General features: G+C 36.2%; 1 protein-coding gene across 1 annotated transcript in view; it reads right to left on the reverse strand.

Moving 5' to 3' along the window:
• LOC146320881 (nuclear receptor subfamily 5 group A member 2-like) overlaps positions 1 to 14,260 on the reverse strand; it is a 28,610-nt gene extending 14,350 nt beyond the window's left edge. Inside the window, exons 1-4 of the mRNA XM_084729306.1 lie at positions 14,040 to 14,260; positions 11,996 to 12,114; positions 11,409 to 11,550; positions 9,503 to 10,158 (exon numbers count right to left, since the gene is read on the reverse strand). Coding sequence (XP_084585432.1) covers positions 9,503 to 10,158; positions 11,409 to 11,550; positions 11,996 to 12,114; positions 14,040 to 14,061 — 939 coding nt within the window. The 5' untranslated portion in view covers positions 14,062 to 14,260. The remainder of the gene's footprint in view (positions 1 to 9,502; positions 10,159 to 11,408; positions 11,551 to 11,995; positions 12,115 to 14,039) is intronic.
• Positions 14,261 to 26,853: the final 12,593 nt, after the last annotated feature.

The following is a 26,853-nucleotide window of genomic DNA, read 5'->3' on the forward strand; positions in this document are numbered from 1 at the left end:
ATATACTAAATGACTGTCTCACCAAGGTCTTACTGAACTTATCTACAAAATATTTCATTTGTTTTCCTACATTATCCAGACTTACAGCAGTGCATGCTGGTCGCAACTACAGCACTGTTAACTTTTGATTATGGTTATTTTCAAGTCTTAAAGAGGCCGTATTATGCTTTTTAGTGTTTTTCCTTTTCTCTAACAGTGTTATGTAGCCTTTTTGAGCATGTAGAGGGGCTGCACAGAAAACACTTCTCCTGAACTACCTGAAATGCCTCGTTCACAATCCTGCTTTACTTACGTTACTTGGTGACATCATGTTGTAACCAAATTGCATAATATACATGAATTGTGCAGAATTTGCATTGGGTTTGAGGCCTTAAAGAAACAGAACCTAAAACAGGCTGAGAAAATGAATGTGTTTTTTAATGTGATATTATGTGATCTTCTAGTAGACACAAAAAATAAAAGTAGGAGCTTGAAAATGTGTATAATACAGCCGCTTTAACCAACATACTTTGGTTGAATAAACTTCCACATGTGGGACTCTGGTCTCTGGTGTCCTGCACACATTCTTGGCAGCAGCTCTGTTTCCCTCTAAATCTAACTGGCTGTTTGTTACAAGCCAAATGGAGGATACACGGAAAAATGTAAATAGACCAAGTATTGGTAAATGACTAAAGGAACTGTATCCGTGTATCCTTATGTTCTATTAAAGGAAACCAAGAGCTATTTAATCAAGTATGGGGCCTTTTCCTTTGGGGTCCTGGGGTCTTGAGCACACAGACCCTGGGTCAGCAGAGTGAATTTAGAGATGACTGAAATGCTCCTTTGATAGAAGCAGGCTGGATGTAACACTCTGTATGGTGGGATGACATTGGACCTTGGTGATTGGGCTACTAGCTGTAGCAGAAACATGTTTTCTTTGATTCTTTGTTTGTTTGTTTGTTTTTGCTTTTTTTGTTTCTATTAATTTTATTTTTAATATAGTTTGATGTTCTTTCTTCTATTTGTCTTGCATATGCTTATGTATTGGTATATAGTTATGTATTATTTATGTTTCTTGAATAACTAATAAAAAAGGTGTTAGTGCAGAGAATAATTTCAAGGACACGTGAATCAAGCATTAATTAGCAACAATGTTTTTCAGTTGTTGAGCTATAGTAACATTTTCTCAGTGTTGTGACCCAAAAAGAAAGATGTATTTTTAAAGTATTGTGTTATGCCTATGACAATTAAAAAAAAACTATTAAGTTAATAGCATTTTATAATATTTTCAGTGATTACACTGTGGGTTCGCTATGAGGTACGTATCCACAGTCAGTGTATTATCTACAGTAGATGGCAGCCAGTTTGGAGAAGCAGCAGGAGTACTGGTGTAGGAAGCTCAGCAATGCACTGCTGTGGACAGGGTCAGCACCTAAAAAAAAATCAGTTTAAGTGCACGCTATATTTAGAATATTTTCACTGCTTTACCTTGCTGTCAGACAGACTTTTCCAATGGGAAACTGCTGTTAATATTTACCAAATATTGCTCTCTCCAAAGCTCTCCAAATGACAAAAACAATCATTTTAACTCACAGAACACAGGAGTTTCTGGTTTACTGCTGCCTGAATCGGTTACTTTGTTTGTGTCATTGAGTGACAGACCACGGCAGCAGTAGACTAGCAACTCCTGTGTTCTGTAAGGTAAAATTACTTGTTTTTGCCAAATGAGTTTGGTTGCTTTGGAGAGATCAATACTTGCCTTATACAGCAGTTTCCCCTCAGAAAAGGCTTACTGACAGAAAGGCAAGCCTGTGATAGTATTATAAATTTAACATACACTTCAACTTTTTATATATAAATCTGTTCTTGGCTTGGTTCCTTCTTATCTATCTACATAAATGTGTAGAAACCAAAAATCAATGTGGCCTTCACTCTCATAATATTCTAGAGATGCTGGTTCCAAGAGCAAGAACAGAACTCGGCAAAAAAGGCTTTTAAATATGCTGCTCCTTCATCCTGGAATAATCTTCAGTAGGATCTGAAATTGGTGGAGCTAATCATTGAGGGGGAATTCAAGTCAGTTTTAAAGGATCATCAGAATAGCTCCCTTGAGCAATGTCATTGTTCCTAAAATTTTTACCAAAATCATTTTAGAAACTGTACTCGCGTCACAATTGTTCTTGTCCTTGACCCTGTACTGCTTGTTAATTGGATACTGTGGTTTCACTCATTTGTTGTGTGAGACAGGTGTATATGTTTCTTTGTATTGTTGTACTTGAAAAAGAGATTTTTAATATATAATAGGCTTATAGGAAATATAGGAAATATGGGAAAAATTCTGCCCTGTCCCTTTAATACAACATCTCCTGTGCATTGGTGGATTTCTCAGATGAAAATCATGCAGAAAATGACAGGAAATGTGAAATCATTGCAGTAAATATACTTTGGAAAGAAGTGAACAAGTATATTGGACTGAAAATATATTGGAAAATATGCACATAAGGAATGTGCATATTATGGGGAGGATTCAATAGAGTACAGTCTAGACCTGCTTTTTATGAAAAGTGCCCTGAGACAACTCTGTTATGAACTGTCACTAAATAAAGTGAATTGATTTGAAACAAATTGAACTGAATTGAGCTGAATTGAATTGAATTGAATTGAATTGAATTGAATTGAATTGAATTGAATTGAATTGAAATACCTGTCTTTCACATTTCTCTGTCTCCACCTAACACAGTGTTTTCATAGGAAGGACATTCTACTGAAGGAGGACTGCTTTGACCATGTACTCTGTGGAGAGACAACATGTGACAGAGATGCTTTTTTTGTTGAAATTATTAAATGTTATAGACTAAATTCCATTTGCCTGCATTCTATTGAGGTGGAGACAGAAATCTCAGAGGAAGATATCTCAAAACCAAAACTATCACTAAGGTGCATGAAAAGGTACTTTATTTTGTTGTTGTTTGTTTGTTTTATTTTTTATTTTTTTATTTCTTTATTGATTTGGCTACACTAACTCTGGATAATTTACTCAGACTGTTGCAGGAAAATCTGCAGCCAGAATCTGTTTAACATTATTGTGATTTTATCATTCACACACCACCACTAATTGAGCTCTAGTCTTCTGATCTGATGGTCCACACATGTAAACAGAAGAGAACTGAACATCACAGCACTGATGTTGATCAAAATCACTTGCAGAGCAACAATGTCCCATCTTAAGCAGGCCATGTTCCACCCCTGGTAAAATAATATTAAGTATACTGAAGTATACTAAACCCAGGTAAAGAAAAGTACAAATAAGTACTCTTAATTACTCAAAATTAGTGCACTACAAATGTATTATTTTTGATGTACTGGCAATGTTTTCGACACGCTAATGATTTATCATTGGTTCTACTAAAGATATACTTAAATAGTAGGTGTACTTAACTGTACTATTGAGACTCCATTAAGATGCTCTGTAATATACTTAAGTACATTCTTCTTTCACTAAAGCTGTAAAATACACTATGTCAGCTGTTTCAATTTGAAGTACATTTTAATTAAATAAATAAATTAAATTCAAATATATTATATTTACACATTTTCATTTAATAAGTAAGATGCCATGTCAATCAAGTAAATCTGGCAACTCACTTGCCTAATTGGGCAAGTGGTAAAAAGACTATTCAATTATTCACCTATTTTGATAATTATTTAATCGTTAAAGTAACTTTTCATGCAAAAATGGCAGAAAATCCCATTTTAAGCCTCTCAGATCTTGCAGTTGCCTGCTTTTCTTTATTATCATATTAAACTGAGTATGTTCGAGTTTTAGACTGATAAAATGGGACATATAAAGACATCACCTTGGGCTTTGAAGGACTGGGATGGACATTTCACTATTTTCTCACATTTCATAGAGACAGTAGCCCTAGATTAAACATGACAATTAGCTTTAGTCTTTGCTGTTTTTATTTATTATTTTTATTTATTTATTTTATAACTCCTATAAATAATATATATATACATATATGTATATATATATATATATATATATATATATATATATATATATATATATATATATATATATATATATATATATATATATATATATACATATATATGTACAGGGGCTCTGGGCAAGTAGATTTCTGACACACTTGCCCCATCAGGCAGGTGGAAAAAAAAACATTAACACAGACCCTGAACTGCAGCAAAAAATTATCTGTAAGGTGGCTTAAAATATACCTCAAGAATGTTTTTTGAAAGTACAGCATTATTTACAAAAATATGTACAGAAGTATATTTAAATGCATCTAAATGGTGTCTCATGATAACGTGTTTTAGGATGTTGTTTTTTGGGTTGTTTGTTTGGTTGGTTGATTTTTTCTTTTTTTTTTTTTTTTTTTCATTTTGGGCAAACCAGCCCTTTAATGTGACTGAATGTACAGTATGTATGAAGTACTTAAATATACTGTGTAGCTTTCTTGTGTTGTGCAAAGGCCACCATGCAATTTGTTGACTGATGGTAGTCCGTACATGTGCTGTAGATAACGAATGTGTGAGATTATAAATAGGGACAGCTCTGTGGGTGGATTGTATGTATCTTATCTTTCAGCCAGTTGCCCCCACCCCCAAAAATCAGGATCTGCTTAATTTGATTTCCAGGTAACAGATATCCAGCTATCCAAAAGGATGAGGACTGTGTGGCTCTCAGAGACCACATGTCCAAGACTGGGGCAGTTCCAGGAATGAATGTCAACAAGTGAGTGAGAGTGAAGCTGGAAAGGAGCAGACCTGCTCTGAATGCAGAGTAAATAAACTGTATCTGATCAAAAGACATGAAGGAATCTCACGAAATCTCACCAAGGCCAGAATCAACCCTTTGTTGCTAAGTTAAACTGTTTAATTGGTTGAATCGCTCTGACCATGGCTTGCTGACAGATGTTTGTTTGTCAGCACAGACAGATTATATCATGACTCACAGATGAAGGTAAAATTTTCTTCATTGTTGTGTAAGCTGCCTGAATTGTCAGAAAGGAATTATAATCCTCCATTTTCACTGTGGGTGTACTCAGCCATATTGTCAGCAGCAGCACAGTTAACTATAACAACAGCATCCATTCTTCCTGCTTGAGACTTTAGTTTGACCTGTTACTAAATCATCTCAACTGTCCAACACTGCAGTGTGACACAGAGAGAAGATGGAGGGGGACACTGATATATGTCCAGTCATTATCCTCAGAGCTGTGTTTGCGTGTGAGTGTGTGTGGTCTGATCTGCTACTGTTCAAGCACAGAAGAAACACAGAGAAGAGCCGCCAGGAACAATTCTCCTTACAAGGCTCAAAGTATTCCATCACATAGCTAACACACCTCACACTCACTATTGTATATTTCTACAAAACATCATTAAACACAATGTGTGCTTATGTGTTAAAGGGAGAATTTAGATTATTTGAAGTGTGGCTGTGTGAGGTATTAATCCACAGTCAGTGTATTACCTACAGTACAAGGCGGTTGACACACCACCACAAGTATCAGTGTAGGAAGCTAAGCAATGTACTGCAGTGTCAACAGCAAAACATATTTAAGACACATAAAAAATCAATATCAGCTTAAGTGTATGCTATATTTGGAACATTTTCACTCCTTTGCCTTGCTGTCAGATGGCTTTTGGGGAAACCATTGTTATGTAAGCCAAATGTCACTCACTGTGAAACAACCAAAGTCCATTGGCAAAAGCAGTCCTTTTATCTCACAGAACACATGAGTTGCTGGTCTACAGCTGCCTTGATGTGTTTCTTGGTTTGTATTATGGTGTGACTTTAGTGCACCTGAATTAATTTTTCCAAATACTGAAGTCACACACTAGCACAAACAAATTAACCAATTGTGGCGGCAGTAAACCAGCAGCTCCTGTGCTCTGTCAGGTAAAATTATAGCCTGACTCCAAAGGAGTTTGGTTGCTTTAGATAGGATGATATTTGTCTCATATAACCTCAGGAAAGCCTAGAAATGTTTCAATATAGTGTACACTGATTGTTTTTAGGTATCTAAAATACATGTTGGTGCTGACCCTGTCCATAGCAGTGCATGGCTTAGCTTCCTATACTGGTACTCCTGCTGTTTCTCCAAACTGGGAGTGTGCAAGCCACCATCTACTGTAGGTAATACACTGACTACAGGTAAGTACCTCATTCAACCCCATCCATCCATTTTCTATAACCACTTATTCCCTAAGGGTCGCAGGGGGCTGGAGCCTATCCCAGCTGACATTGGGCAAGAGGCGGGGTTCACCCTGGACCAGTTCATCACAGGGCTGACACATAGAGACAGACGACCAGTCACATTCAGATTAGCATGCATGTCTTTGGACTGTGGGAAGAAGCTGGAGAACCCAGAGAGAACCCACACAGACACGGGGAGAACATTTAAATTCCACACAGAAAGGCCCTGGATTTGAACCCAGGACCTTCTTGTTGTAAGGCAGCAGTGCTAACCACTGCACCACCGTGCCACCCCTCATACAACCCCATTTAAAATAATCTGAACTATCCCTTTAATATGGAACACCACAGCATATAACCTCCAACAACCTCCAATATGTCATTAAAGTCATTAAAGGTTAGTTCATCTTCTGCTGCTATTCAAATAATGTATACTTTATTTCTGTCGAGCAGATCAGATTTCTTTTTTCTTGTCTCCAGTCATTGCCAGAATGTATGAAAACCCACTGACTTGCTTGAGTTATGTAACACTGACAAATATCAAATCAGATATGATATTTTCATTAATTACCTCAAGTAGTTTTCTAGTTTGTGCAAGTTTGTAACGTACAAAAATCTGTTTGCTGCTTGCCGTGGTATGTGCTGCGAGTCCACTGTGAGTGGATCATGAGTGAATTGTGGGGGTATGAGTCAACTTCATCAGCTTTGAATGCATTCATGTATTTTCTTCATGCTGAAAAGGCATCTGAGCCTGTGAACTGTATTAAAACAGACCTGAAACAAGCCACCTTGTCTTTCTTATTCCTTTTTACAAAAGCAAATGGTATGCAACTATGCTATTGTTATTTTGGTGCTGTTAAGTTGTGTTGTATAAGAAAAAAGTGGCATATAGAAAATAGATATCGGGGAAACATGAATAACAGTATGTCATGTCCTTACTAAAGTTTCTAACTATTATTGTGATTAACTTTTATGACAAACAAGACATCATCTGCCCTTTTAAAACAACAATTAATTCAGTGATGCAGCTTATTTAGTGAAACTTTATGACTCAAATTTTCCAGTATAAGCAGGCCAGCTCAGGGTAAGAAACAGAATGTGGCACTGAAGGACTGAAAAGTTTGATTTATTGAAACATGTTATTTTTATAACTGAAATCAGGAGCATTGACGTCACAAGGTGAGCAAAGCACAATTCTGCCACAAAATGAAAGAGGATTATTTTAGAATCAGTGCAGTGTCGCTCTCCACATATCACCCTCATCTTCAAATGCGACTCTTCATCCTTTGTCACTTTTTTCTGACTGTGCTCTCCGTAGGTATTAGCAGGGGAGACCAGGGGCAATTGTAACGCAACACTCCAATCAGAGACAGGCTGGAGTGATAACACATTCTTTCTCCTCCACAAAAAGATGATTCTGAGGAATGAATGTCACTTTTTGGATATAATGTCTAAAGTTTAGATGACAGCAAATTTAAACTTACATCAATTTTTATCTCTAAGTTATTGGTTAAAAATCAACATGGACAAATTGTAATATAGGTGGTGCTACCCAGCATACAAGATTTTATCATGGCTGCAACACACAGTGTTACAATTGCTCCCAAGACACATGGTCCAATGTCAACACCTTGTTTGTTTGGGTTTACATATTTTTCTATTGGAAAATGAACATATTTTACTAAATTTAAATGTAAAATTCCTTTTAACTGGATTCATATCAGTTACATCTAATTTACCACTAGAAATATTGCTACACAGAATTTGAATCTTAAGTAACATTATTAGGTACTACAGCAGTAATGTGATTACTATGAGGTGTACTTTTATTTGGGATACAACAGGTTAATGTTATTTATAATTTTTTTTAGAATTAGGTTATTACTTAGGTTATAAATATTTTCTACATAATTCATAAACAATTAGAAACAACTTATAACATAGTTTTCATATATCACTGTGGGCTCACTATTTTGCAAGATCCAGCTACTCCTCTCTAATTAATCTTAACAATGAGTTACTAACATTTGTAATTGGCAGTGGGAGCCTCATTGTAAAGTATATAAACCATCACCATTTATTAATCACTTCCTACCATTTATAACTAGAAGCAGGAGCATTACTGTAAAGTGTAAAGCGGTGCATGCACAAAATTTCAAAGTAAACAATATTGCCAAATCCTTAATGTGTGAATCTGGTGATTTCTATGTTAATTTGATGCCAACTTAAACTTTCTAACTATTAAGATATGTAGACAGTGGTTTAATGCGGTAAATATGTGATGATGATGACAGGTATAAATGTGGCTGATGGAGAGGACAAAGTAAGTATATGAGATATGAGACTTAACAGTACAGATAAATGTGGGCTTACTATTTTGCAACAACAGATCACTTTTGCCCTTTTTATCTAATGTGTTGTCACATCTTATAAATGATTTATAAAGTGTTTATGACCTAATTAATAACCTAATTATCAACCATTCATGAATAATTTACAACGAGAGTCTAATTGTAAAGTGGTATCCACATCTCTTATTGTATATTTCATGGTATTTCAAGTCCAACTAAATACACACAGTTATTGTGTACTGTAGAAACCCTTTAAAGATTTTTTTTTATTAGTGAGCTGGTGGCTCTCATGTTATGGGATGGGATTCATTCCCAAACAGCAATGCTGCAATATGTACAGATAAATGTGGGCTCAGTATTTGGCAAGAAACACAGCATCTCTATCTTATGTGTTGTAACAGCTTATAAATGATTTGTTGATGTGTTTATGCCTAATCAATAACTTAATTATGAATCATTTATAAATGATTTAGTGGTACCAATATATCAAGTGTATTATCAATTTATGCACATATATGTTTCTTAAATCAAAAGATGACATATGTATTTCAAGTAGTCTGTGAGTTCTGAAGGAAAATATAAAAAATCAAAAATGTTACCACTGCCCCGGTCTCCAAAATAAGTAACACTGCCTTAACTGTTTGATGGATCCTTGCATGTCTTTGCTGGTACAATTTCATTCTTATTTGACAAAAACAGAATTTTGTTATGATGCCACAAAAATGTCACAAAAATAAACTATTTTGTATAGGTTAGAATGCACAAATGTATGGATTGTGTAAGCAGGGCTAGTGGAACTGAAGCTGTATTTCAACTCTGTGATGAAGACTGGAGTTTTACATAAAATAAATAGTGGAGAGCTGCAGTATGATTATTCTCCAGCATCATGAGTGGGTGCTTATGTGTGCCTGTGTGAATGTAAGGACAGAATAAAGGGCTGTGGACTCACTCTGAGCTCCTTGAAGAAGATGCAGCTCCGGGCCCACTCCACTATGGAGAAGAGTGTCTGGTCTGCCATGCGACACATGAGGCTGAAGGTACTGGGCTTGTCGAGGCGGCTCCGGCCACTCTGCTCCTGCTGCAGGTGAGCCACGATCTTATTCTGCACCACCAGCTCATCTGGATCGCAGCGCAACAGCTCCAGCACAAGCGGCGGCAGGCTGGGCGGCTGCGGCGAGGCAGAGGGGTACATGTCTGGGTATGGGTATCCTGTCAGAGACTCGGGGGAGCTGGTGTAGTCGGGACACTCTGCTTTAATGGCCCTGCCGGGGAAGGCTGTGTACTGGTACTGAGTGGTGAGGGGCACGTGGGACTGCATGGCCATGCCCAGGGAGGGGGGTCCATAGAGGTTGGCCTCGTAGTCTGTTGGGGTGATGGAGCTCGGGGTGGAGGGGAGCAGGCTTTTGGAGATGGTGGGCAGGCTGTGCAGGGTGCCGGTGAAGCTGTAGTCGGTCTGCAGAGGAGAGGCAGGCGGAGGAGCGGCGCCCTCCAGCTTGAAGCCATTGGATCGTATCAAAGCCTTCTTCTGCTGCTTCAAGGCCCTGTCTCTCTTGTACATGGGGCCAAATTTATTCCTCCCCCCACGCATACGGTCTGCACGCACCGCTGTCACACACAGACAAGAGGTGAAAAACAGATTTACAAATGAAGCACCGACTCTACTAAACTCCCCTGCACTGCCAGGATGAGCACTGTACTGTGACAGCAGAGCGTAAAATCACCCGTCTTCCTACAGAGTCAGTAACAGACATGTTGATCATTTCTGCTTCCCTTTTTAGGCCTGAGAAGAATCCCCAGAGTCAGTTCAGCTCCACTCCTTCTTGTAGCCTAAATAGAGCTTTTGATTTAAAGCAGGGGAGTCTCCGGGGTTTTATCAGTAAGTCAAGAATGTGTCCTTTTTCTGCTACGGAAACAGGTGCTTTCCTGCAATGCTGTCTGGGAATTAATCTCATCCAATTTAACATGAGAGCCACCAGCCCACAAATCAAGAAATATTTAAAGGCTATTTAATGCAATAATCATGAAATTCTACAATTGTTTTACAAATGAATACACACACACAATAAATGTGTGCATTAGTTTAAATTAAAGTACTATGAAATACATAATAAGAAATGTGTGTACCACTTTACAACACTATCACACACTATCCTTATAAATGATTTCTGAATGGTTTACAATTAGGTTACTAATTAGGCTTTAAACACTTGATAAATCATTAAGAAGCTGTCACAACACATTAGATAAAGAGGGCAACAGCTACCTGTCGCTTGCCAAATACTGAGCCCACATTTATCTATACTGTTAAGCTTCAGATCTTAATGCTTACTGACCTTACTTTGTTTTCTCCATCAGCAGAATTCATATATATTTCAGCTTCACACATTTACTGCATTTAACCACCGTATCTTACTACTCAAAAAGTTTCATTGGGCATAAAATTAACATATCAAATGATTAATACACTAAGACTCTGGCAGTATTGTTAACCTTGACATTTTCAACATGCACTATTTTTACACTGAACAGCAAGGCTCCCTTTGCCTGTTATAAATGGTAGTGTCATTATAATAAGCAATAGTGAGCCCACACCTATGTAAACTGTTATAACCTGTATATAATTGTTTATTAATAATTTAGTTAAAGGTGTATATAAAGTAGCCTAACCATGAACCATTTATAAGTCATTTTTAGTCTTAGTCCAATCTGTAAGAAAAAATCCTTACAGATTGGTTTTAATTTCTGCATAAATTAATTTATTATTATTATTATTATTATTATTATTATTATTATTATTATTATTATTATTATTATCGTGAAAAGAAGAAGCAATCTATTTTAAAAGTGTACTGTACCTTCTAGCCGCATCCCGACGCTGAGGCACTTCTGGAAGCGACAGAAAGGACATCTCTTCCTCTGGGTTTTGTCTATTTTACACTCCTGGTTCTCCGCACATGTGTACCTCTTGTTGTTCTGCACCGTCCTCTTGAAGAAGCCCTGAATGACATGACACGTTAGTAACAGCGGGTTTGGAACAGGCCACATGCTTTTCAGGATGCAAACATGCGTCCTGGAAAATAAAAAACGTCGAGGCTACTAAATAACTGTTTTCTGATAAATGTTATTTATAATGCGCAGTTAATATTGGATTGCATATTACGTTTATAAAGTAAGTGCTTAAAGGCTCCACATCTGACCTAATAATATTTTCAGATTTTACTGTCAAGCTTAAATAAAGGAGAAAAATAGTGTGACACCGAGAAACCTCTTAAAACTATGAAAAATTTGAATGATCCGGGAGAAGCATAAAATGTTTAAAATAAACTATTACACTTTATTATACAGACCACAACGACAACATCCGTTTAAAAATTAAATATGAAACAGGCTTTGCTGTTTTGGACAGTAACAGCTAATTCGATTCATTAAAGCGGCTTGTTACCTTGCAGCTCTCGCAGGTGAGCAGACCGTAGTGATATCCGGACACTTTGTCTCCGCACACAGGACACAGCTCTTCCAGGTCATCATCATATGTGTATTCCATAACCTTCAAAGTCACACCTGGTGCACAAACACGTGCACACACACACACACACACACACACACACACCACCGCACACACGCATCCATCAGAGACAACAGCGCACACTGAGTGTACAGTGCAAATACCCCGTGCAGACTTTTCTGTCGGGAATTTATAAAGAAAAAATCCCTAAACTAAATTAAGATGACAAATACTTTAATATTATTTACAGAATGGTATTTAAATTTGTTTCAGCACTGAGATCACTTTGTCAAAATTTCCTCTATTGCGCAAAAATAATAATAATGTGTCGTATGTTTATTTATTTTTTTTTTTTACCTAAATTACAATAACTTTTCTTACTAATTTACCTTAATTTTAATGCAGTTTATATGTGAAATAGTTTCAGTGCTACCGAGTTGTACCTTTTTCACTTTTAATGCAATTTAATCTGATGTCAAAATGAATGCAGACAATAAGAAAACACCCGAATAAAATAAAACCATTTATTTTGAAATGCCCTACAGAGTGTACTTTATTCATCTGTCTTTATTTGATCGAAATTATAATTATCATACTTATATGCCAAACGATTTTGTGCAAGACGTCTAATATCGTACACCCGAAAGAAATGCTGCACATAATAAGGCCCAGTTTAGAGTAAAAAACAATCATGCTTGAATACGCCGTATACAACTAGCCTACATTATATAGGCCTAATATTATACGTAAAGTTCGTGCTGGATATTTTCTGTGTAGGCCTACATTATGAATCTTTTCCTTTTAAATAAAACTTAAATAAAATGGAAGCTGACCTCTGGTCTGGACTGGTTCATCCACTCCAACTCACCACCACCGGAGAGATAAATGTAGCTATTAACTTTTTCTCTCTCTCGAGACACTTTCTTCTTTTTTCTTTCAGTTATATCCATTTTTAATTTTTAAGCCGTTTCTCATATGCACGCATTTCCTTCAGACAGTGGCTGTATTACATTAGCTTGTATCACGGTGGTGACACAGTTCTTTAAAGGAAAACAGGACTAAAGTGAATTCTGCCCTGACCACTGAAGTAGCACATAGCATGTAGCCCGTTCAAACATTTCATGTCTGGAGTCCTACAGCTACAGACACCGACCTGACAGGTGACACATGAAACCGTCAGTGGCTCTTCGCGTTCGGTCTGTTGTAATAAATATCATGAAACAAAAGGGACAGCATTAACATTCGCATTAGCAAACCCTTGCTGTGAAGTGGAACTCGGCTCGGTTCGGTTCGGTGTCCCGTCGAGTCCACCGAGAGACTTAAAAACTGCCTCGTACAGCAGGCCGAGGAGCACGCGCGCTGGGGTCTCGCGGGTTTATGGTAGAGGTGCCACGCGTCATCAACAACACAGGTGTATATTAATTAGAATAAAGATACTTCATATTATTATTATTATTATTATTATTATTGTTATTATTATTATCATCGTCTTGTCTTTTTTGCTGTTACATTATTGAGATTTCATAGGAAGAGGTATGGTTGTAGCGTTTTAAGTTTAATCACTAGACTGCCAATTATTATATATGCCTGTTTTATTTTACTTTTTATGAATTTTATTTTGTTTTATCGTTATTTTTTCTGTTGTTGTTTTTTTCATTTTGTTCTTGTTTTTCTTTTTTCTTTTTGTAAATTGTTACGACAACAAAAATCGCAATTTCCGATAGTGTATAACTATTGTTTGAGCTGGATCGTTCAGTTCATTGCCGTTCTACAATTAGGCTAAAACGATGTTTTAAAAATGTTGTTATTTCCTTATCAGACGATTACTAATCTCCGTAATTGATTTCTCGATGTTGTGGTTATTATTTTCAGCAGGTTCAACACTTTTTTAAAATATTTTTTTATTTTATAATTTTCATTCATCATATCACAGGCCTATTTCTGGATATGAAGCTGTGACTAGAACAGTGGTCAGACTTACCGTGAGCCTTGTCTCCCAACATTTGCAGAGCAGCAGAACGCAGCCAGTCACTGATGATTGTCTGATAGTTCAAAGCTGGATGTAGGTGTTGCTGCAGCCTTTCATGGGCTGCAGAGGAGGACAAAATAAAAAGAGAGCAGTAGAAATCCTGACGGTCTCTATCTATATTAATAATACAGCTGCTGCCAGAGTCAGGAGAACCAGGACTGCGTGTGTGCTGATGATCATTGAGGATCTCGGAGTGGAACTCCTTCAGCCCGCTCGCTCTTTACTGCGATTCCCTTATCACAAAAGTTAGATTGCCGTAATGCCATTGGTGGAGGCTGCGTCACGTGACAGATTCTCGCTGCCTCCGGGAAAATGCCTGGACAGGAGAGCAGAGCGGAGCAGTGCTGAAGAAGGAAGACTGGATTAATATACGGACACACAAGAAGCGTCAGAATGTATAAAAAAAAGTCATATGTGGAAAATAAAACAGCCCTAAATCACAGCTAGAGTTTCAAAGTTTTAGATTTGCAGTGGCTCGTACTGGCTCTTCAAATTACTTTTAATTAGATATTTAATTACAGGTGGCTTACTTCTAAATACACCCGACATCAACAGAAATATTGTTTTAATAAAAAACAAAACAAAACAAAATAAACAAAAAAATAAATAAATATATGTTGTACGTACGAAATGGAGCAGGGAGAACTAAGGTACTTATGTGGTCCATCCCATTTTCTATATGGACTTCATCATAAATAGTCCAAGTGTCCTCATTCACCACTTAAACAGGCTAATAATTTCTATATTCATCCTGTTTATATATTCATAATCAACCTCTATGTTCACCCTCTGTGTACATACATAGTCAAGACTGTAATGTTAACAATCAACATCTAAGAGGTTATAAACAGATAGATAGATAGATAGATAGATAGATAGATAGATAGATAGATAGATAGATAGATAGATAGATAGATAGATAGATAGATTGATTGATTGATTGATTGATTGATTGATAAACTTGTATTAATCTTGTTATGATATATTGGTATTGACATCAACGATACTGATGTCATGTTAATTACACATAATATAATATAATATAATATATATAATATTGTGTAAATAATCCAGTGCCTCTCTAAGATACTGTTTGATCTTCAATCATTTCCATTTCTGTTCTTTTCCCTTTTCACTGTCCATTGATTCATTCAAATTTTCCATATTTATCACAATAATATCATCATCCTTAGTTTTTTGGTAATATAATTGTTTTGAAAACCTGATATTACATATATATCATATATATACATATATCATTTTTGGGAATTGGGATGGTATTGTTTTGAGGAAGTCTTTGATTGATTTATTTATATTTTTATTACATATTTTGTTAAATGCAGACGTCAGAGGGAAAATCAGACAGAGCTGACATTTTAAAGTTGACAAAATGTTACATTTTTTTTCATTTTACAGTAGAGTTGTAGTGAGCAGCATTTTTATTATTTAAAGTGTCTCAGAGTTCTCTTGTTAATCAAAATACACATTTTAAAATCATAATTCTTATTTAGCTTTGATTTAGAAGGGCTACAAATTGACACGTTATGGTTGAAACACATCTGATAGAAATATTATTGAATGAATTTTTTGAAAAATAGAAAGTTTATCAGTGCTTGAGCAGGATTCCCATCTTTAGTGAGACATGGGTCCTTAGGGTATAGCTAATCCTTTTTATGCCTGATTATATCAACTCTGATGGAGTTGACAGAAATCTGGGACACTTAAAATGTTAAAGGGCCATAATTTTCATACAAAATGTTTTTTAAAACAAAGTTGATTATAACAGCACATTTTTATATCTATGTTTAATATTGTATAATGTTAATTAAGTGCTGAACATCTGTTTTGTATTAGTATTAAACTAATTAGTCCTAACAGAAATATGCTGTCCATATATTTACTGCTTGTCAGTTTATTTTTATGGTGGCTGTTGAAACAATACAGGCTGTTTCATTCTGTATATTTCTATATTTGTCTGCACTAGTTGACTGTATACATATGGAGTGGTATCAGCACATGCAGCATGAATACATTGGCATTAATATTAATTGTCTCAGAGAGGGCATTTTGCTTGGTAAGCGCTGTGGAAAGTCAAACTGTCTATTGTTAGCGGCGGCAGGAAGCAGTGGGTGGCTGCTGAGGATCCGTCAGGCTGCCGAGGGTCAATGTGTGGAAGCACGAACAAAGCTGAGGCTCCTCAGCTACAGACCGCTGTGTGATTTTAAAGACAGGAAACACAAGGATGAGTGAGGTCAACACAAAACACTTACATCCATTCACCATCTTTGATTACTGTCTCTTTCTGGACTGCCAGCTGGCTTCAGTCCCAGTGGAGTGAAGGTTTCTCTATCTGCACGCTCCTCTTCATCATCATCTTTGGACCATCACTCTTGATAAAATTTTCCAGACCCCTGACTGTCCTTGATGAGGTGTGGTCCTATAATGTTCATTTAGCTTTCCTGTATGTAGGGGAGGAAGTAACTAATTACAAATATTCAAGTTACTTTTTGGGGTTATTATTTTGTGAATCAATTGTTCACAACTATCGGTTGCAAATTGGACAAACTGAAGGTTTGACTGAATGCTGCTATTGATAATTAATTTAATGTCAAGAATACTTTGTATTTTGCCAGTACTTCTAATTGTAATTGACAAGAGTGGAAGTAACTAATTACAAATACTGAAATTACTGTAATTAAGTAGTTTTTTGGGTACTTGTACTTTTATGAGTAGCTTTTCAAGTCTGTACTTTTACTCATACTTAAGTGTGCATTACGAGATGTAATCTACTTAGTTACTTTTAAAATCATAGTTGAGTACTGAGTAAAATTTGAAATAATATCCAAACCTTTCATCTGCATTTATGTTGCTCATAAGGTGATCTGGTTGCAAATGGACCACTGACAACAATGGAATATGAACAAAAAACAAAACAAAACACTGCAGCAGCACACATTTAGTGTAAGAATGTTAACGGTTAATCATGAATTTGTTTTTAGCCTGAATCTTCACTGTAGATCTTTAGCTTGGAGACACATTCATGTGCACATGGACACTGTCTGAACTGGGTGTGTGTGTGGTGTGATGCTGTGCAAATGGCATGTCGGGACTTTAAAAGCCTTGGATTACACTAGACGAGCAGAATGGAGGCATCTTATGTTTTTTTCCAGTTGTTTTTTTTTTACATTTGAAAACTGGTCATCATTCTCTTCCATTGTTTGGGAGATTCTGAAACACTGTTTTCCTGTGAAACTCCAGCAGTGTTTTGTGGACTCACAAAATAAACCTGACCCTCAATCAGCATGAGGGTGAGCAAATAATGACTGAATTTTCACTTTTGGGCGAACTATCCCTTTAAGATAGTAAGCTGAACCAGCTACTCATTAGCCAGAATGAGGAACATTACAAACAAATTTCACTTCCTTGAACATTTTCTCAGTTTCCTCTTTGTGCTGCTTTGTTCCACTATTAGCACAAAGACAATATGTAAAACTGCTCCCAGCAAATTAATCAAATTTTATATAGACAGTTTACACTAAATTGAAATGGAAAACACATATTTTTCTCCTGGCCTGTAGTGCTGTTTATCCATCTACATTTTTTTGGTGTGAGTTGTAGAGTTTTGGAGATATCAGCTGTAGAGATGTCTGCCCTCTCTCCAGTATAATGGAACTAAACTGCACTCAGCTTGTGGTGCTCAAAGAACCAAAAAATATACATATTTGAAAAATTCAAACGGCAGTTACTCAAGATAATCCACAGACCTTGTTGTGAGCAGCTTCATGGAACTATTTTCTTTCTTCAGTAGAACCTACCAGAGCAAGTTTCTTTTTACTAGAAAGAGTCTAACCCTGAAACAATGCATGCTGGGAACTCTGCTAAAGTGCTGACCTTGTTACCTTTATGAGCTGATTGAACTCTGTATTAATTGATTGAGCTCATTATTTCAAGTCAAAAAAGAAGAAGTTAGAAGAACTCATCTGCACAACTTCTGAAGTGTTCTGAAAATAAATACAAGAACTTGTAGTTAAACTTAAGTTAAAGGAGATTATACCATAATAAAACAGAAAATGACCTTTATCAGAGAAGTCAAGAAAACATGTTAAGCTGAAATACAAAAATGCTGCAGTCACAATGTCCTGGTGTCCCCTGAACTGTTTTTAGATTCCCATTTTACATTAATTAAAGCTGAAATTAATGCTGAATGTTTTCCAAATGCGTAAGTGTCAAATCATTAATAATCTTGTAGAAGGAGTAGATGTTTAAAATGGTTAAATTGAGCAATATGTGAATGGAGTTTGGCAGGCAGTGAGACAGGCAGCCACTTAAATCAAAGTTCGGAGTTTTAGGATAACAGGCTGAACTTAACATTGACAGACAAGTAATAGTTCTAAACAGCTGATCAGCTTACAGTGGAGAACTCGTCCTCACATGTTATTGTCAGTTTATGATGTTGCTCACGTCTGGCACTCCTGCAGAGCTCCTGCAGAACTCCTGCAGGCTGCAGAGCTTACCTGAGCTTACCTGAGTCTGGGAAGAAGGGGTTGGGGGGAAACAACTGGCTTTGACCATAGATCTATATTAAATAAGTATTCAACCTATTTAATATACAGTCTTTGGCTCCAACTAGTATTTAGACTGCAGGACTCGTTTTTGCTACATATTGCTTCTTGAAAGAAAAGATTAGATAATTCCACCAAATTCTTGTATGATTTATGGAGACATAAAGATGATGGGACACTTCAATTACATCACTCATCCATCAAATCTGACCTATATCAAATTTTTAATGGAGGAATAATGTTATGCTCCTGCCTGGATGTTGCTGAAAAAATTGCCAGGTGGATTTGTTGCAGTCCAGATCTTATCTATCCGATCTATCAGATCCGATAGATCTGATCTGATCTTCCCTTTCATCTATTAAGTATCAGATCATTTAAGTTTTTACTTTACATTTCAGAATAATATCTCAAGTTTATTTCAGGTTTATTCCCCTTATTTCATGCTATATGTCTAATTGGTTAGCCTGGGAGTCTGCAACCTGTGCCACATGCAGCGGGTTTTTTTCTTTCTTTTTTCTTTCTTTTTCTTTTGTTTTGTTTTGTTTTTTACATTTTGATTTTCATTAATAATTTTCCTCCATCAAAAAGTTGAGATTTTCAAGGCAGTGTAATGCAATAGATTTCTGAGTTTTCAGCTCGACCTAAACTCATAAGTTTTGAGAAAGTTACCAACTACTGATCTTTTGTTCAGATAATTTACTTTTCTTCTTTAGATAAAGTTAAATCTTTGAGTTTTAGAAAACACCTAAAAATTGTATTTAAAAAATATTAAATTTTCAATCAAAACTATTTAATTTTAATGTAATAATAATAAATAATGATAACTCAATAAATTACAGATTCAGTTTTATCTTAAGAGAAGTAAATCATCTTAACTAAAGATTATAGGTCAGTTAACTTTTAAAAGTTTATTTCAAAAGTCAAGAAGTTTGACTTGGGCTCAAAACTCAAAACTGTTGCAGAACATTACCTTGAAATTTTAAGTCATCGCAACTTTTTCCTTTTTTTTTTTTTTTTTTTTTTTTTTTTTTACAGTTTAAAGTGATTATTACATTTGGCAAAATTTGTGAAGAGTTTGAATATTTTGTCAGCTAAAATGTCTGTTATTGCCTGCATCCATGTCTTGGAGCCTTTTCCTCCTCTGATAGTGGCTTGATTTGTTTTGTTTTGTTGAGTCAAAAAAAAAAGTCTTCAGGAAAGAAGAGAGAATTCAAGTGTTGGTCCAGTGCTCCAAGTGCTCCAGATAGATTTTTTTTTCTTCTTCTTTTTTTGGGGGGCTGTTTTGATTGTAAAGGTTGCAGAGCCCTGGGTTTGCCAATAATACAAGAACAACTTAAATCTCTTCACAGGCTCCTGGGCAACAATTCCAATAACCAGGGAACTAAAGTCTAAAATTCCACCTATGAGATTTTTACACTTAAATTGATTAGAAACTGCAAATGCTCACATTGGTTAACAATTAAGTTGAAGCTGCCATGGTGGAGGAAGAAGTTGTAAACAAGTAAGGCAAAGGTAAAATTGTAACATTTCTGAATTTTGCACCCCCTGTTGGTGACCTGTGGACACTGCAGTAAGATGAATAAACTTAATCATTAGACTTGTCTCAAAAAACACATGGAGAGGTTTTAATGAGACTTTCTACACACTGTTTTAAACAGTAGAACAGAAGAACAGAAAATAAAGACACAAACACTCATCCATTGTAAAACTGGTGTAATGTTTTTCTTAAGTCAACAAGATTAGATCTTACTTAAAATTATGGAGCCAACATGGCCAAATTACTTCAAGACCAACTGACAACACATACATTGTTCACTAAGCATATATCTTTATAGTTGAATGAACTAGTTATATAGATATGTGTTTTTATGTTCATATGACTTGTAATCAATTTCTTGTTCAATAAAACAAATAATTTGTGTTCACTGAACATAACAAAAACATATTATTACAACAAGACTTGCAGCACTATGTTGAAGAAAGTTTTATTTTGTTAATAAATATAAAGCTGCAGCAAATTCTTGTGTTTTTATCAACTTATTTTGCAAACATGGTCTTCGCTTAAATTAAATAGCATCTTTAACTTGCACTACTCTTCCATTTTAGTTTCCATCACTTTTATCCCTCATACTTGTCTCATTTTATAATGTTTACTTATGTTTTTCTGCATAAGTTGGTGGCAGTAATGCACAACTCAACATAGTTAAGTCATTTTACTTACTTTTCCCAAGGTAATCACTTATTACACTTTTTTAAGTGAACTTGATTTGTTAGAATTTACAATTCACACAAAATTTAGTGTAAATGAGTCAGTGAATTGGTGAGGTTATACTTACCCTGAGAGAGTCTACATTCAACCTTGGCATTTTTATTGATGCAATCAATTTAAATCAATGATGATTGTAAATTTAAAATATAATAATGTCCTGTCAATCATGTGATTCATGACATTTTATTTTAAGTTTTAGTAGTAAATAATAGTAGATGCAGGAACAAAGATAAGTTTGTGAATCCATGCCCTGTCCCTGACAAAGTGAGGGAAAAAATGTGCACAGCACATCTCTGCCATCAGACTGTTTGCTCAGCAGAAGGTGCACACAGGGACGTGAGTTCTATCTATCAATCTGTTTCACCCCTGACCTCCCAGAGTCACTGCAAGGTCCTCGATTAGCCTATATCTACTCACCCAACTATTAGGGAGCACAGCCCAGAAAACAAGCCAGGCTGACTGGAGCAGGAGGCCCCCGCTGAGCCGGGCCCTCTGTCACCGGGGCCAAGAAATATGGCCTATCTGCTGTTTGTCTCCTGCACGTTTTTGTTTTGCAAGTGTGCTGTGGCTACAGGTCAGCGGAGCCCCAGCATCAGACAAGCTCTGTCTCTGTCTCCCAGATATATTTGTACAATAAATAAAGGGGAAGGGCTGAGGCCCGCCTCGTGTTTTGACTTCATCATTTATATTTTGTTCATTTTGTACCCCCACACCGACAACCGTTTTCTGCTGGAGTGGCAGGATCTCTGTGGATAAAAGAAGATAGCACTGCAATCACTCTGGGTGAAAGCTCCAGGAGGACAACTTTCTGTCCTGTGCACAGTTTGAAGATAATTTGTAAGATTTCAGATTTGGAGCTTGTTGATCCTGTGTTGATCAGCTGCCTTCTTCTCTCCTGTGAAGAACACAGTAATGAGTTGGTTTTTGGTAAAAAAAAAAAAATAAAAATAAAAATAAAAATAATAATAATAATAAAGAGAAATATGAAGAAACACAGTCCATTGAATATTACACTTACTCTGAAGAACAGCTTCAAAAGGCAAGAAATACTGGCCAAAAACCCTAAGATTGTGTGATCAGAACTGTGCTGTTAATCAAACGCTGAAACAAATGGTTAAATGGGTAGAAGTGTCCAAGCAGCTTTATGGGGCCAAAATCCTGGACCCTACAAAATTAAAGGCCTGTTTGGTTTTAGGCTTTGAGCCAGGGTTAGAGTTAGGTTTTTAGTTGTGATACTAAAAGTGTGGTATGAGTTAGTGAGGATTGGGGTGAAAAGTGGAGGCTGAAAGGGCCCAAGCCCAACAGAATTCTGTCTGAACCCAACATGAACCTGTCCCTCATTAGCATAGTTCAACCCAAACCCAAACCCACATCAAAATACTTTGGATTTTGTATTTTTCAATACTGCAGTCACCAGAGGTGGAAGTAACTCATTACAAATACTATAAATAATAATAATATAAATAATATAAGTTAGTAGTTTTTTGGGATACCTGTATTTTTATGAGTAGATTTTTAAGCCTATACTTTTAATCGTAATTGAGTATTAATAACCCTATGTGATCTACTTAGTTATTTTAAGTACTGAGTACAATTTATAAACTTTCAGCTGCATTTTAGTTGCCAATCAGGTGATCTGTCACAAGCAGGCCAATGAAAACCAGGACTAAAGCCTGCAGCAACACAGGTTTGGAATAAGGATGTTAATAATTAATAATTAACTGAAGAATTTAACCAATTAAAAATGCATCGATAAATCTAATCTAATCTATTGTCTAGAATTGGCAGTAATTGTACATCATTCAACATTGTTTTGTCTGGTGGAGCCATTTGTTGATTGAGGAAAATGAAACTTTAAATGAGAAAAAAGATAAAACAATACAGGAAAAAAAAGAAAATGAGAAAAAATTAACAAAAATGCGTTTTTGTCTTATAAGTTATTAATGATTAGTCAATTGTCAGTATATTCAACAATCAGTTAAAGAAAATGCACAAAATTTGCAACCCTAGTTTAGAGAGGTGAGTGTCAAGTTATTTAGCAGTACATGAATACATCATCTATGATAAGTTATGAGCTAACTGTGAAGACTGTAAGCCACTTCCTGCCTGTGACAACAGTATGGCTGTGACTGATGACAGTGAATAATAAATAATAATATAAACTTAATATATATAAACCATAAAGATAATAAATAAAGAAATCATGTGAACTGAACAGGGCAGGCCTCATGTTGGTACTACGAGAGCCTAATCTTTTCTGAGGTGGTACATGATGTGAAAAGCTGCATTATGTTAATTAAATGTCTCCACAAATGTAAAAGAAGTCTGTGTGAGTGTGTGAATAAAAATAAGAAGCAAATTGAAAGCACTCTGGATAAAAGCATTATACCGTACTAATGGAGTATATTTGCCTGTAACATCAGACAGTACACAACCACATCATTTCCACATGAATACATTCATCTCAGGACAACACAAGTGGTGGCACATGACACACGGCAACACGCCTGCACACTGATGTGGATACTGACCCACGTCAACATGTCAGGATGTCACTCCCTGGATCAGCACATCCTGGCTACAGTTCCTCAGTTTTTCTCTCTGATGTTTTGATGCTTTCAGATGCACTGCAATCTGTCCGCTGTGTGTTACACTTCTGATAATAGACACCTAGCCAGTCTGGCTTGGGTTGCTCGGTAATCATCAGCCGAAAATAATCATCTTCGACAAACTGAATATTTTACAGCTAATTTGCCATCTCATGTTGCCCTCCTGCCCCCCTGCATTCCCCCCTTCAAAAACAATACCAGCACAACTCTTTGAGTCATAAGCTTTTCAGGATTTATATGATATTAGATAGATGCATATCAATAAAATCGATGCTATTTGCATGAAAACAGGTATAAAATCATATAACATTCTCCATTAAGTTCATATTGAAGTTGCCACTTTAACAATCTTCCACAGATGTCAGAAAACTGAAAAATCAGCTTTCAAGTGAAATGCAATTCAAGTCACAAACATACAACTTTATACATGTCACACATTGTTTTGGATATTTGTAATTAAAATGATCTCAAATACTAAAAGACAAAAAAAATACAATAATGCCAAAATATAAAAATAAATACTGTTTTTAAGTTTAAGTTTAACTTTAGTGTAGTACGTGAGTTCAGGGTGCCCTGTGGAGTTTTCTTGTTCCTTGTCATACTGTCAGTGCTTCTCACCAAAATGTATAATGTGTGCTGAATGTATTTCTACACTCAAGGAAATCTGCCAAATTGATTTTTTTAGATTTAAACCATACATCGTTACATCTATGTTTACTTGCTATGAGTCTTCTTCTTCACTCCCTCTGTTTGGCACATTGCTTCATCTGTTGATGCGTTTCTCTTGTTCAGTGGAACAGCATGAAACTCCTGTATTCATCTGTGGAAAAAAAGAAAATATTTGCATTTAGAGCCACTGAATCGTGGTAGCTCATTAAGACAAAACTGCTGAGAAAGTATACTGTAAATGAAAATGCAAATCTGCTTGATTTGAAACTAGGTTCATTAGCTCCCGGCATACAAGGACAGAACTGAAGGTGCAACAGCTGTTTTGCTGCTGCCAGAAATTTTGTGTGTGTGTGTGTGTGTGTGTGTGTGTGTGTGTGTGTATTTTCAGTTTTGGCACTTTGTGTCTCTTCTATGCAAACTGCAGTTTATAGATTTTGACCTTGCCAGGCATGACTGTAAAATACACAGTATATGACCTCCAAGGTTGATTTATGTTTCCGCAAAAACTGTTGTGTGACGGCATTATCACACTATGACTATATTTGTTATCATTGTTAGATCATTGCTGGATAACACATTTTGACCCGTGCATGCAGGAAACTGGGTTTTGTCCTCAAAACGTGGCATGTGATATGAATCTGTCCCTGTGCGCTCTCTAATGAAGGCTGATTCATTTTGTTTCTGTTTTGGCTGACTATATCATTTTGACACTAATTATCTTCCATTTAAATCACCTCATGTTATTGAGAAGCTTTCCAAATGCCACTGATCCCATCATTGGACTTTCCAATGAAAACATTTTCATGTCCTCAAGAAAGGCCTGTGATATACAGTCACAACCTTCATATTTAACTAATTGGTTAATTTATACCACAGAGGAGAGCTGTGTGAACAGGTGAGAGTGCCACGGCTTCATGTTCCACAATAAGAGAAGAAGAATACTGAGATTTTGTGCTAAACAGCCTGCATTCAGTGTCCCCCAGTCTGTCCTTGACCAAGCCAGGGCACAACCACAACAAACCACTTAGAAAAGGGAAATTAAATAGAACGGCGACAATAGCGTGGAGAGAAAGCAGACATGGCAGGGGTTTTCCTCTGTGTCATCCTACAAGGTCAAAACAAAAAAACCCTAATCTATCTCTGTGATCCCTATAGCACACAGCTTCTTAAAATTTACTCAAGAAAATGAATTCAGCCCATCAAGTGACCTGCATTTGCACTGCACTGAATGGTGGATTGATTGAAGAGGATAATAAATCATAGCTGTTAACTTGTCTGATTAACTCATGCCCCCTGCTGGTGTGTTTTAACCACTGACTGACACTGTCGTGTTTTATTAAATCATTGAACCCCAAGGTATTACAATACAGGTCTAAACATCTGTCTAATATATAATATACATGTTTAAACATCTGTACAACATATAAAGACAGAATACAATCAAATAATCATTTATTATTCATTTGCAAATCCTTTATTTGAATAAAGTACAAAGACAATATAAAGACAAATATATTTAATGTTCAAACATAAACTAAGCTTATTAATTAAATATACACTCATTCTTAATTTGAACCATTCAATATGTTCAAAAGACTGGGAAAGTTGAGGAATGCTTGAAAACACCTGTTTGGAACATTCCACAGATTAATTAGTGAAAAACTGCATGGGCAAATAGTCAGTTAACAGTTCAACAACATTCAACAACAACACAAGACTGCAGAATTCATCTACAAGGCAGTACTGCATTCAAAACTGCATTAAGTCATATCTTTGTATAAAGGATACTACATGGGCTCAGGAACACTTTGGAAAACTGTTGTCAGTAAACAGTTTGTCTCTGCATCTATGATTACAAGTTAAGACTCTATCATGCAAAGAGAAAGACATCAACAACATCCAAACACACTGCAGACTTCTCTGAGCCCTAGCTCATCTGAGATGGACTGACGCAAAGTGGAAAAGTGTGCTGTGGTCTGACGGGTCCACATTTCAGACTGTTTTCAATAATCATGGATGGAAAATGACCATCCATTGATTATTACCAGCACTAACTTCAGAAGACAGCATCTGTGATGGTATGGGGGTCTGTTAGTACCGCATGGCATTATGGGTAACTGTTACATCTGTGAAGGCCCCATTAATGCTGAAAGGTACATACAGGTTTACAGCGACATATACTGCCATCCAGATGGCGTCTTTTTCAGAGACATTTCAGTGAGACAATGCCAAGAGACAATGTGGACGTTTTCCAACAGCGTACCTTCATAGAAAGTCCAGGTAGTAGACTGACCTGCCTGCAGTCCAGACCTGTCTCCCATTAAAAATGTGTGGTGCATTATGAAGCACAAAATATGACAACAGAGACCTCGGACTGTTGAGCTCCTGAAGTCATATATCAAGCAAGAATGAGAAAGAATTTCACTTTCAGAACTTCAACAATTAGTGTCCTCAGTTAATTTCTTAAAGTGGTAAACATGCCCCTGTCACAACTTTTTTGGAACATGTTGCAGGCATCAAAATCAGAATGACTGTACATTAACAAAAAACAAATGGTGAATCAGTTTGAACATTAAATATCATGTCGTTGTACTGTATTCTGTTGAATATAGGTAGAAAAGTTTTAGCAAATCATTGCATTCTATTTTTATTTACGT

This window comes from Lutjanus erythropterus, chromosome 10 (assembly GCF_056507025.1).
Source record: "Lutjanus erythropterus isolate fLutEry1 chromosome 10, fLutEry1.hap2, whole genome shotgun sequence".
NCBI lineage: Eukaryota > Metazoa > Chordata > Actinopteri > Lutjaniformes > Lutjanidae > Lutjanus > Lutjanus erythropterus.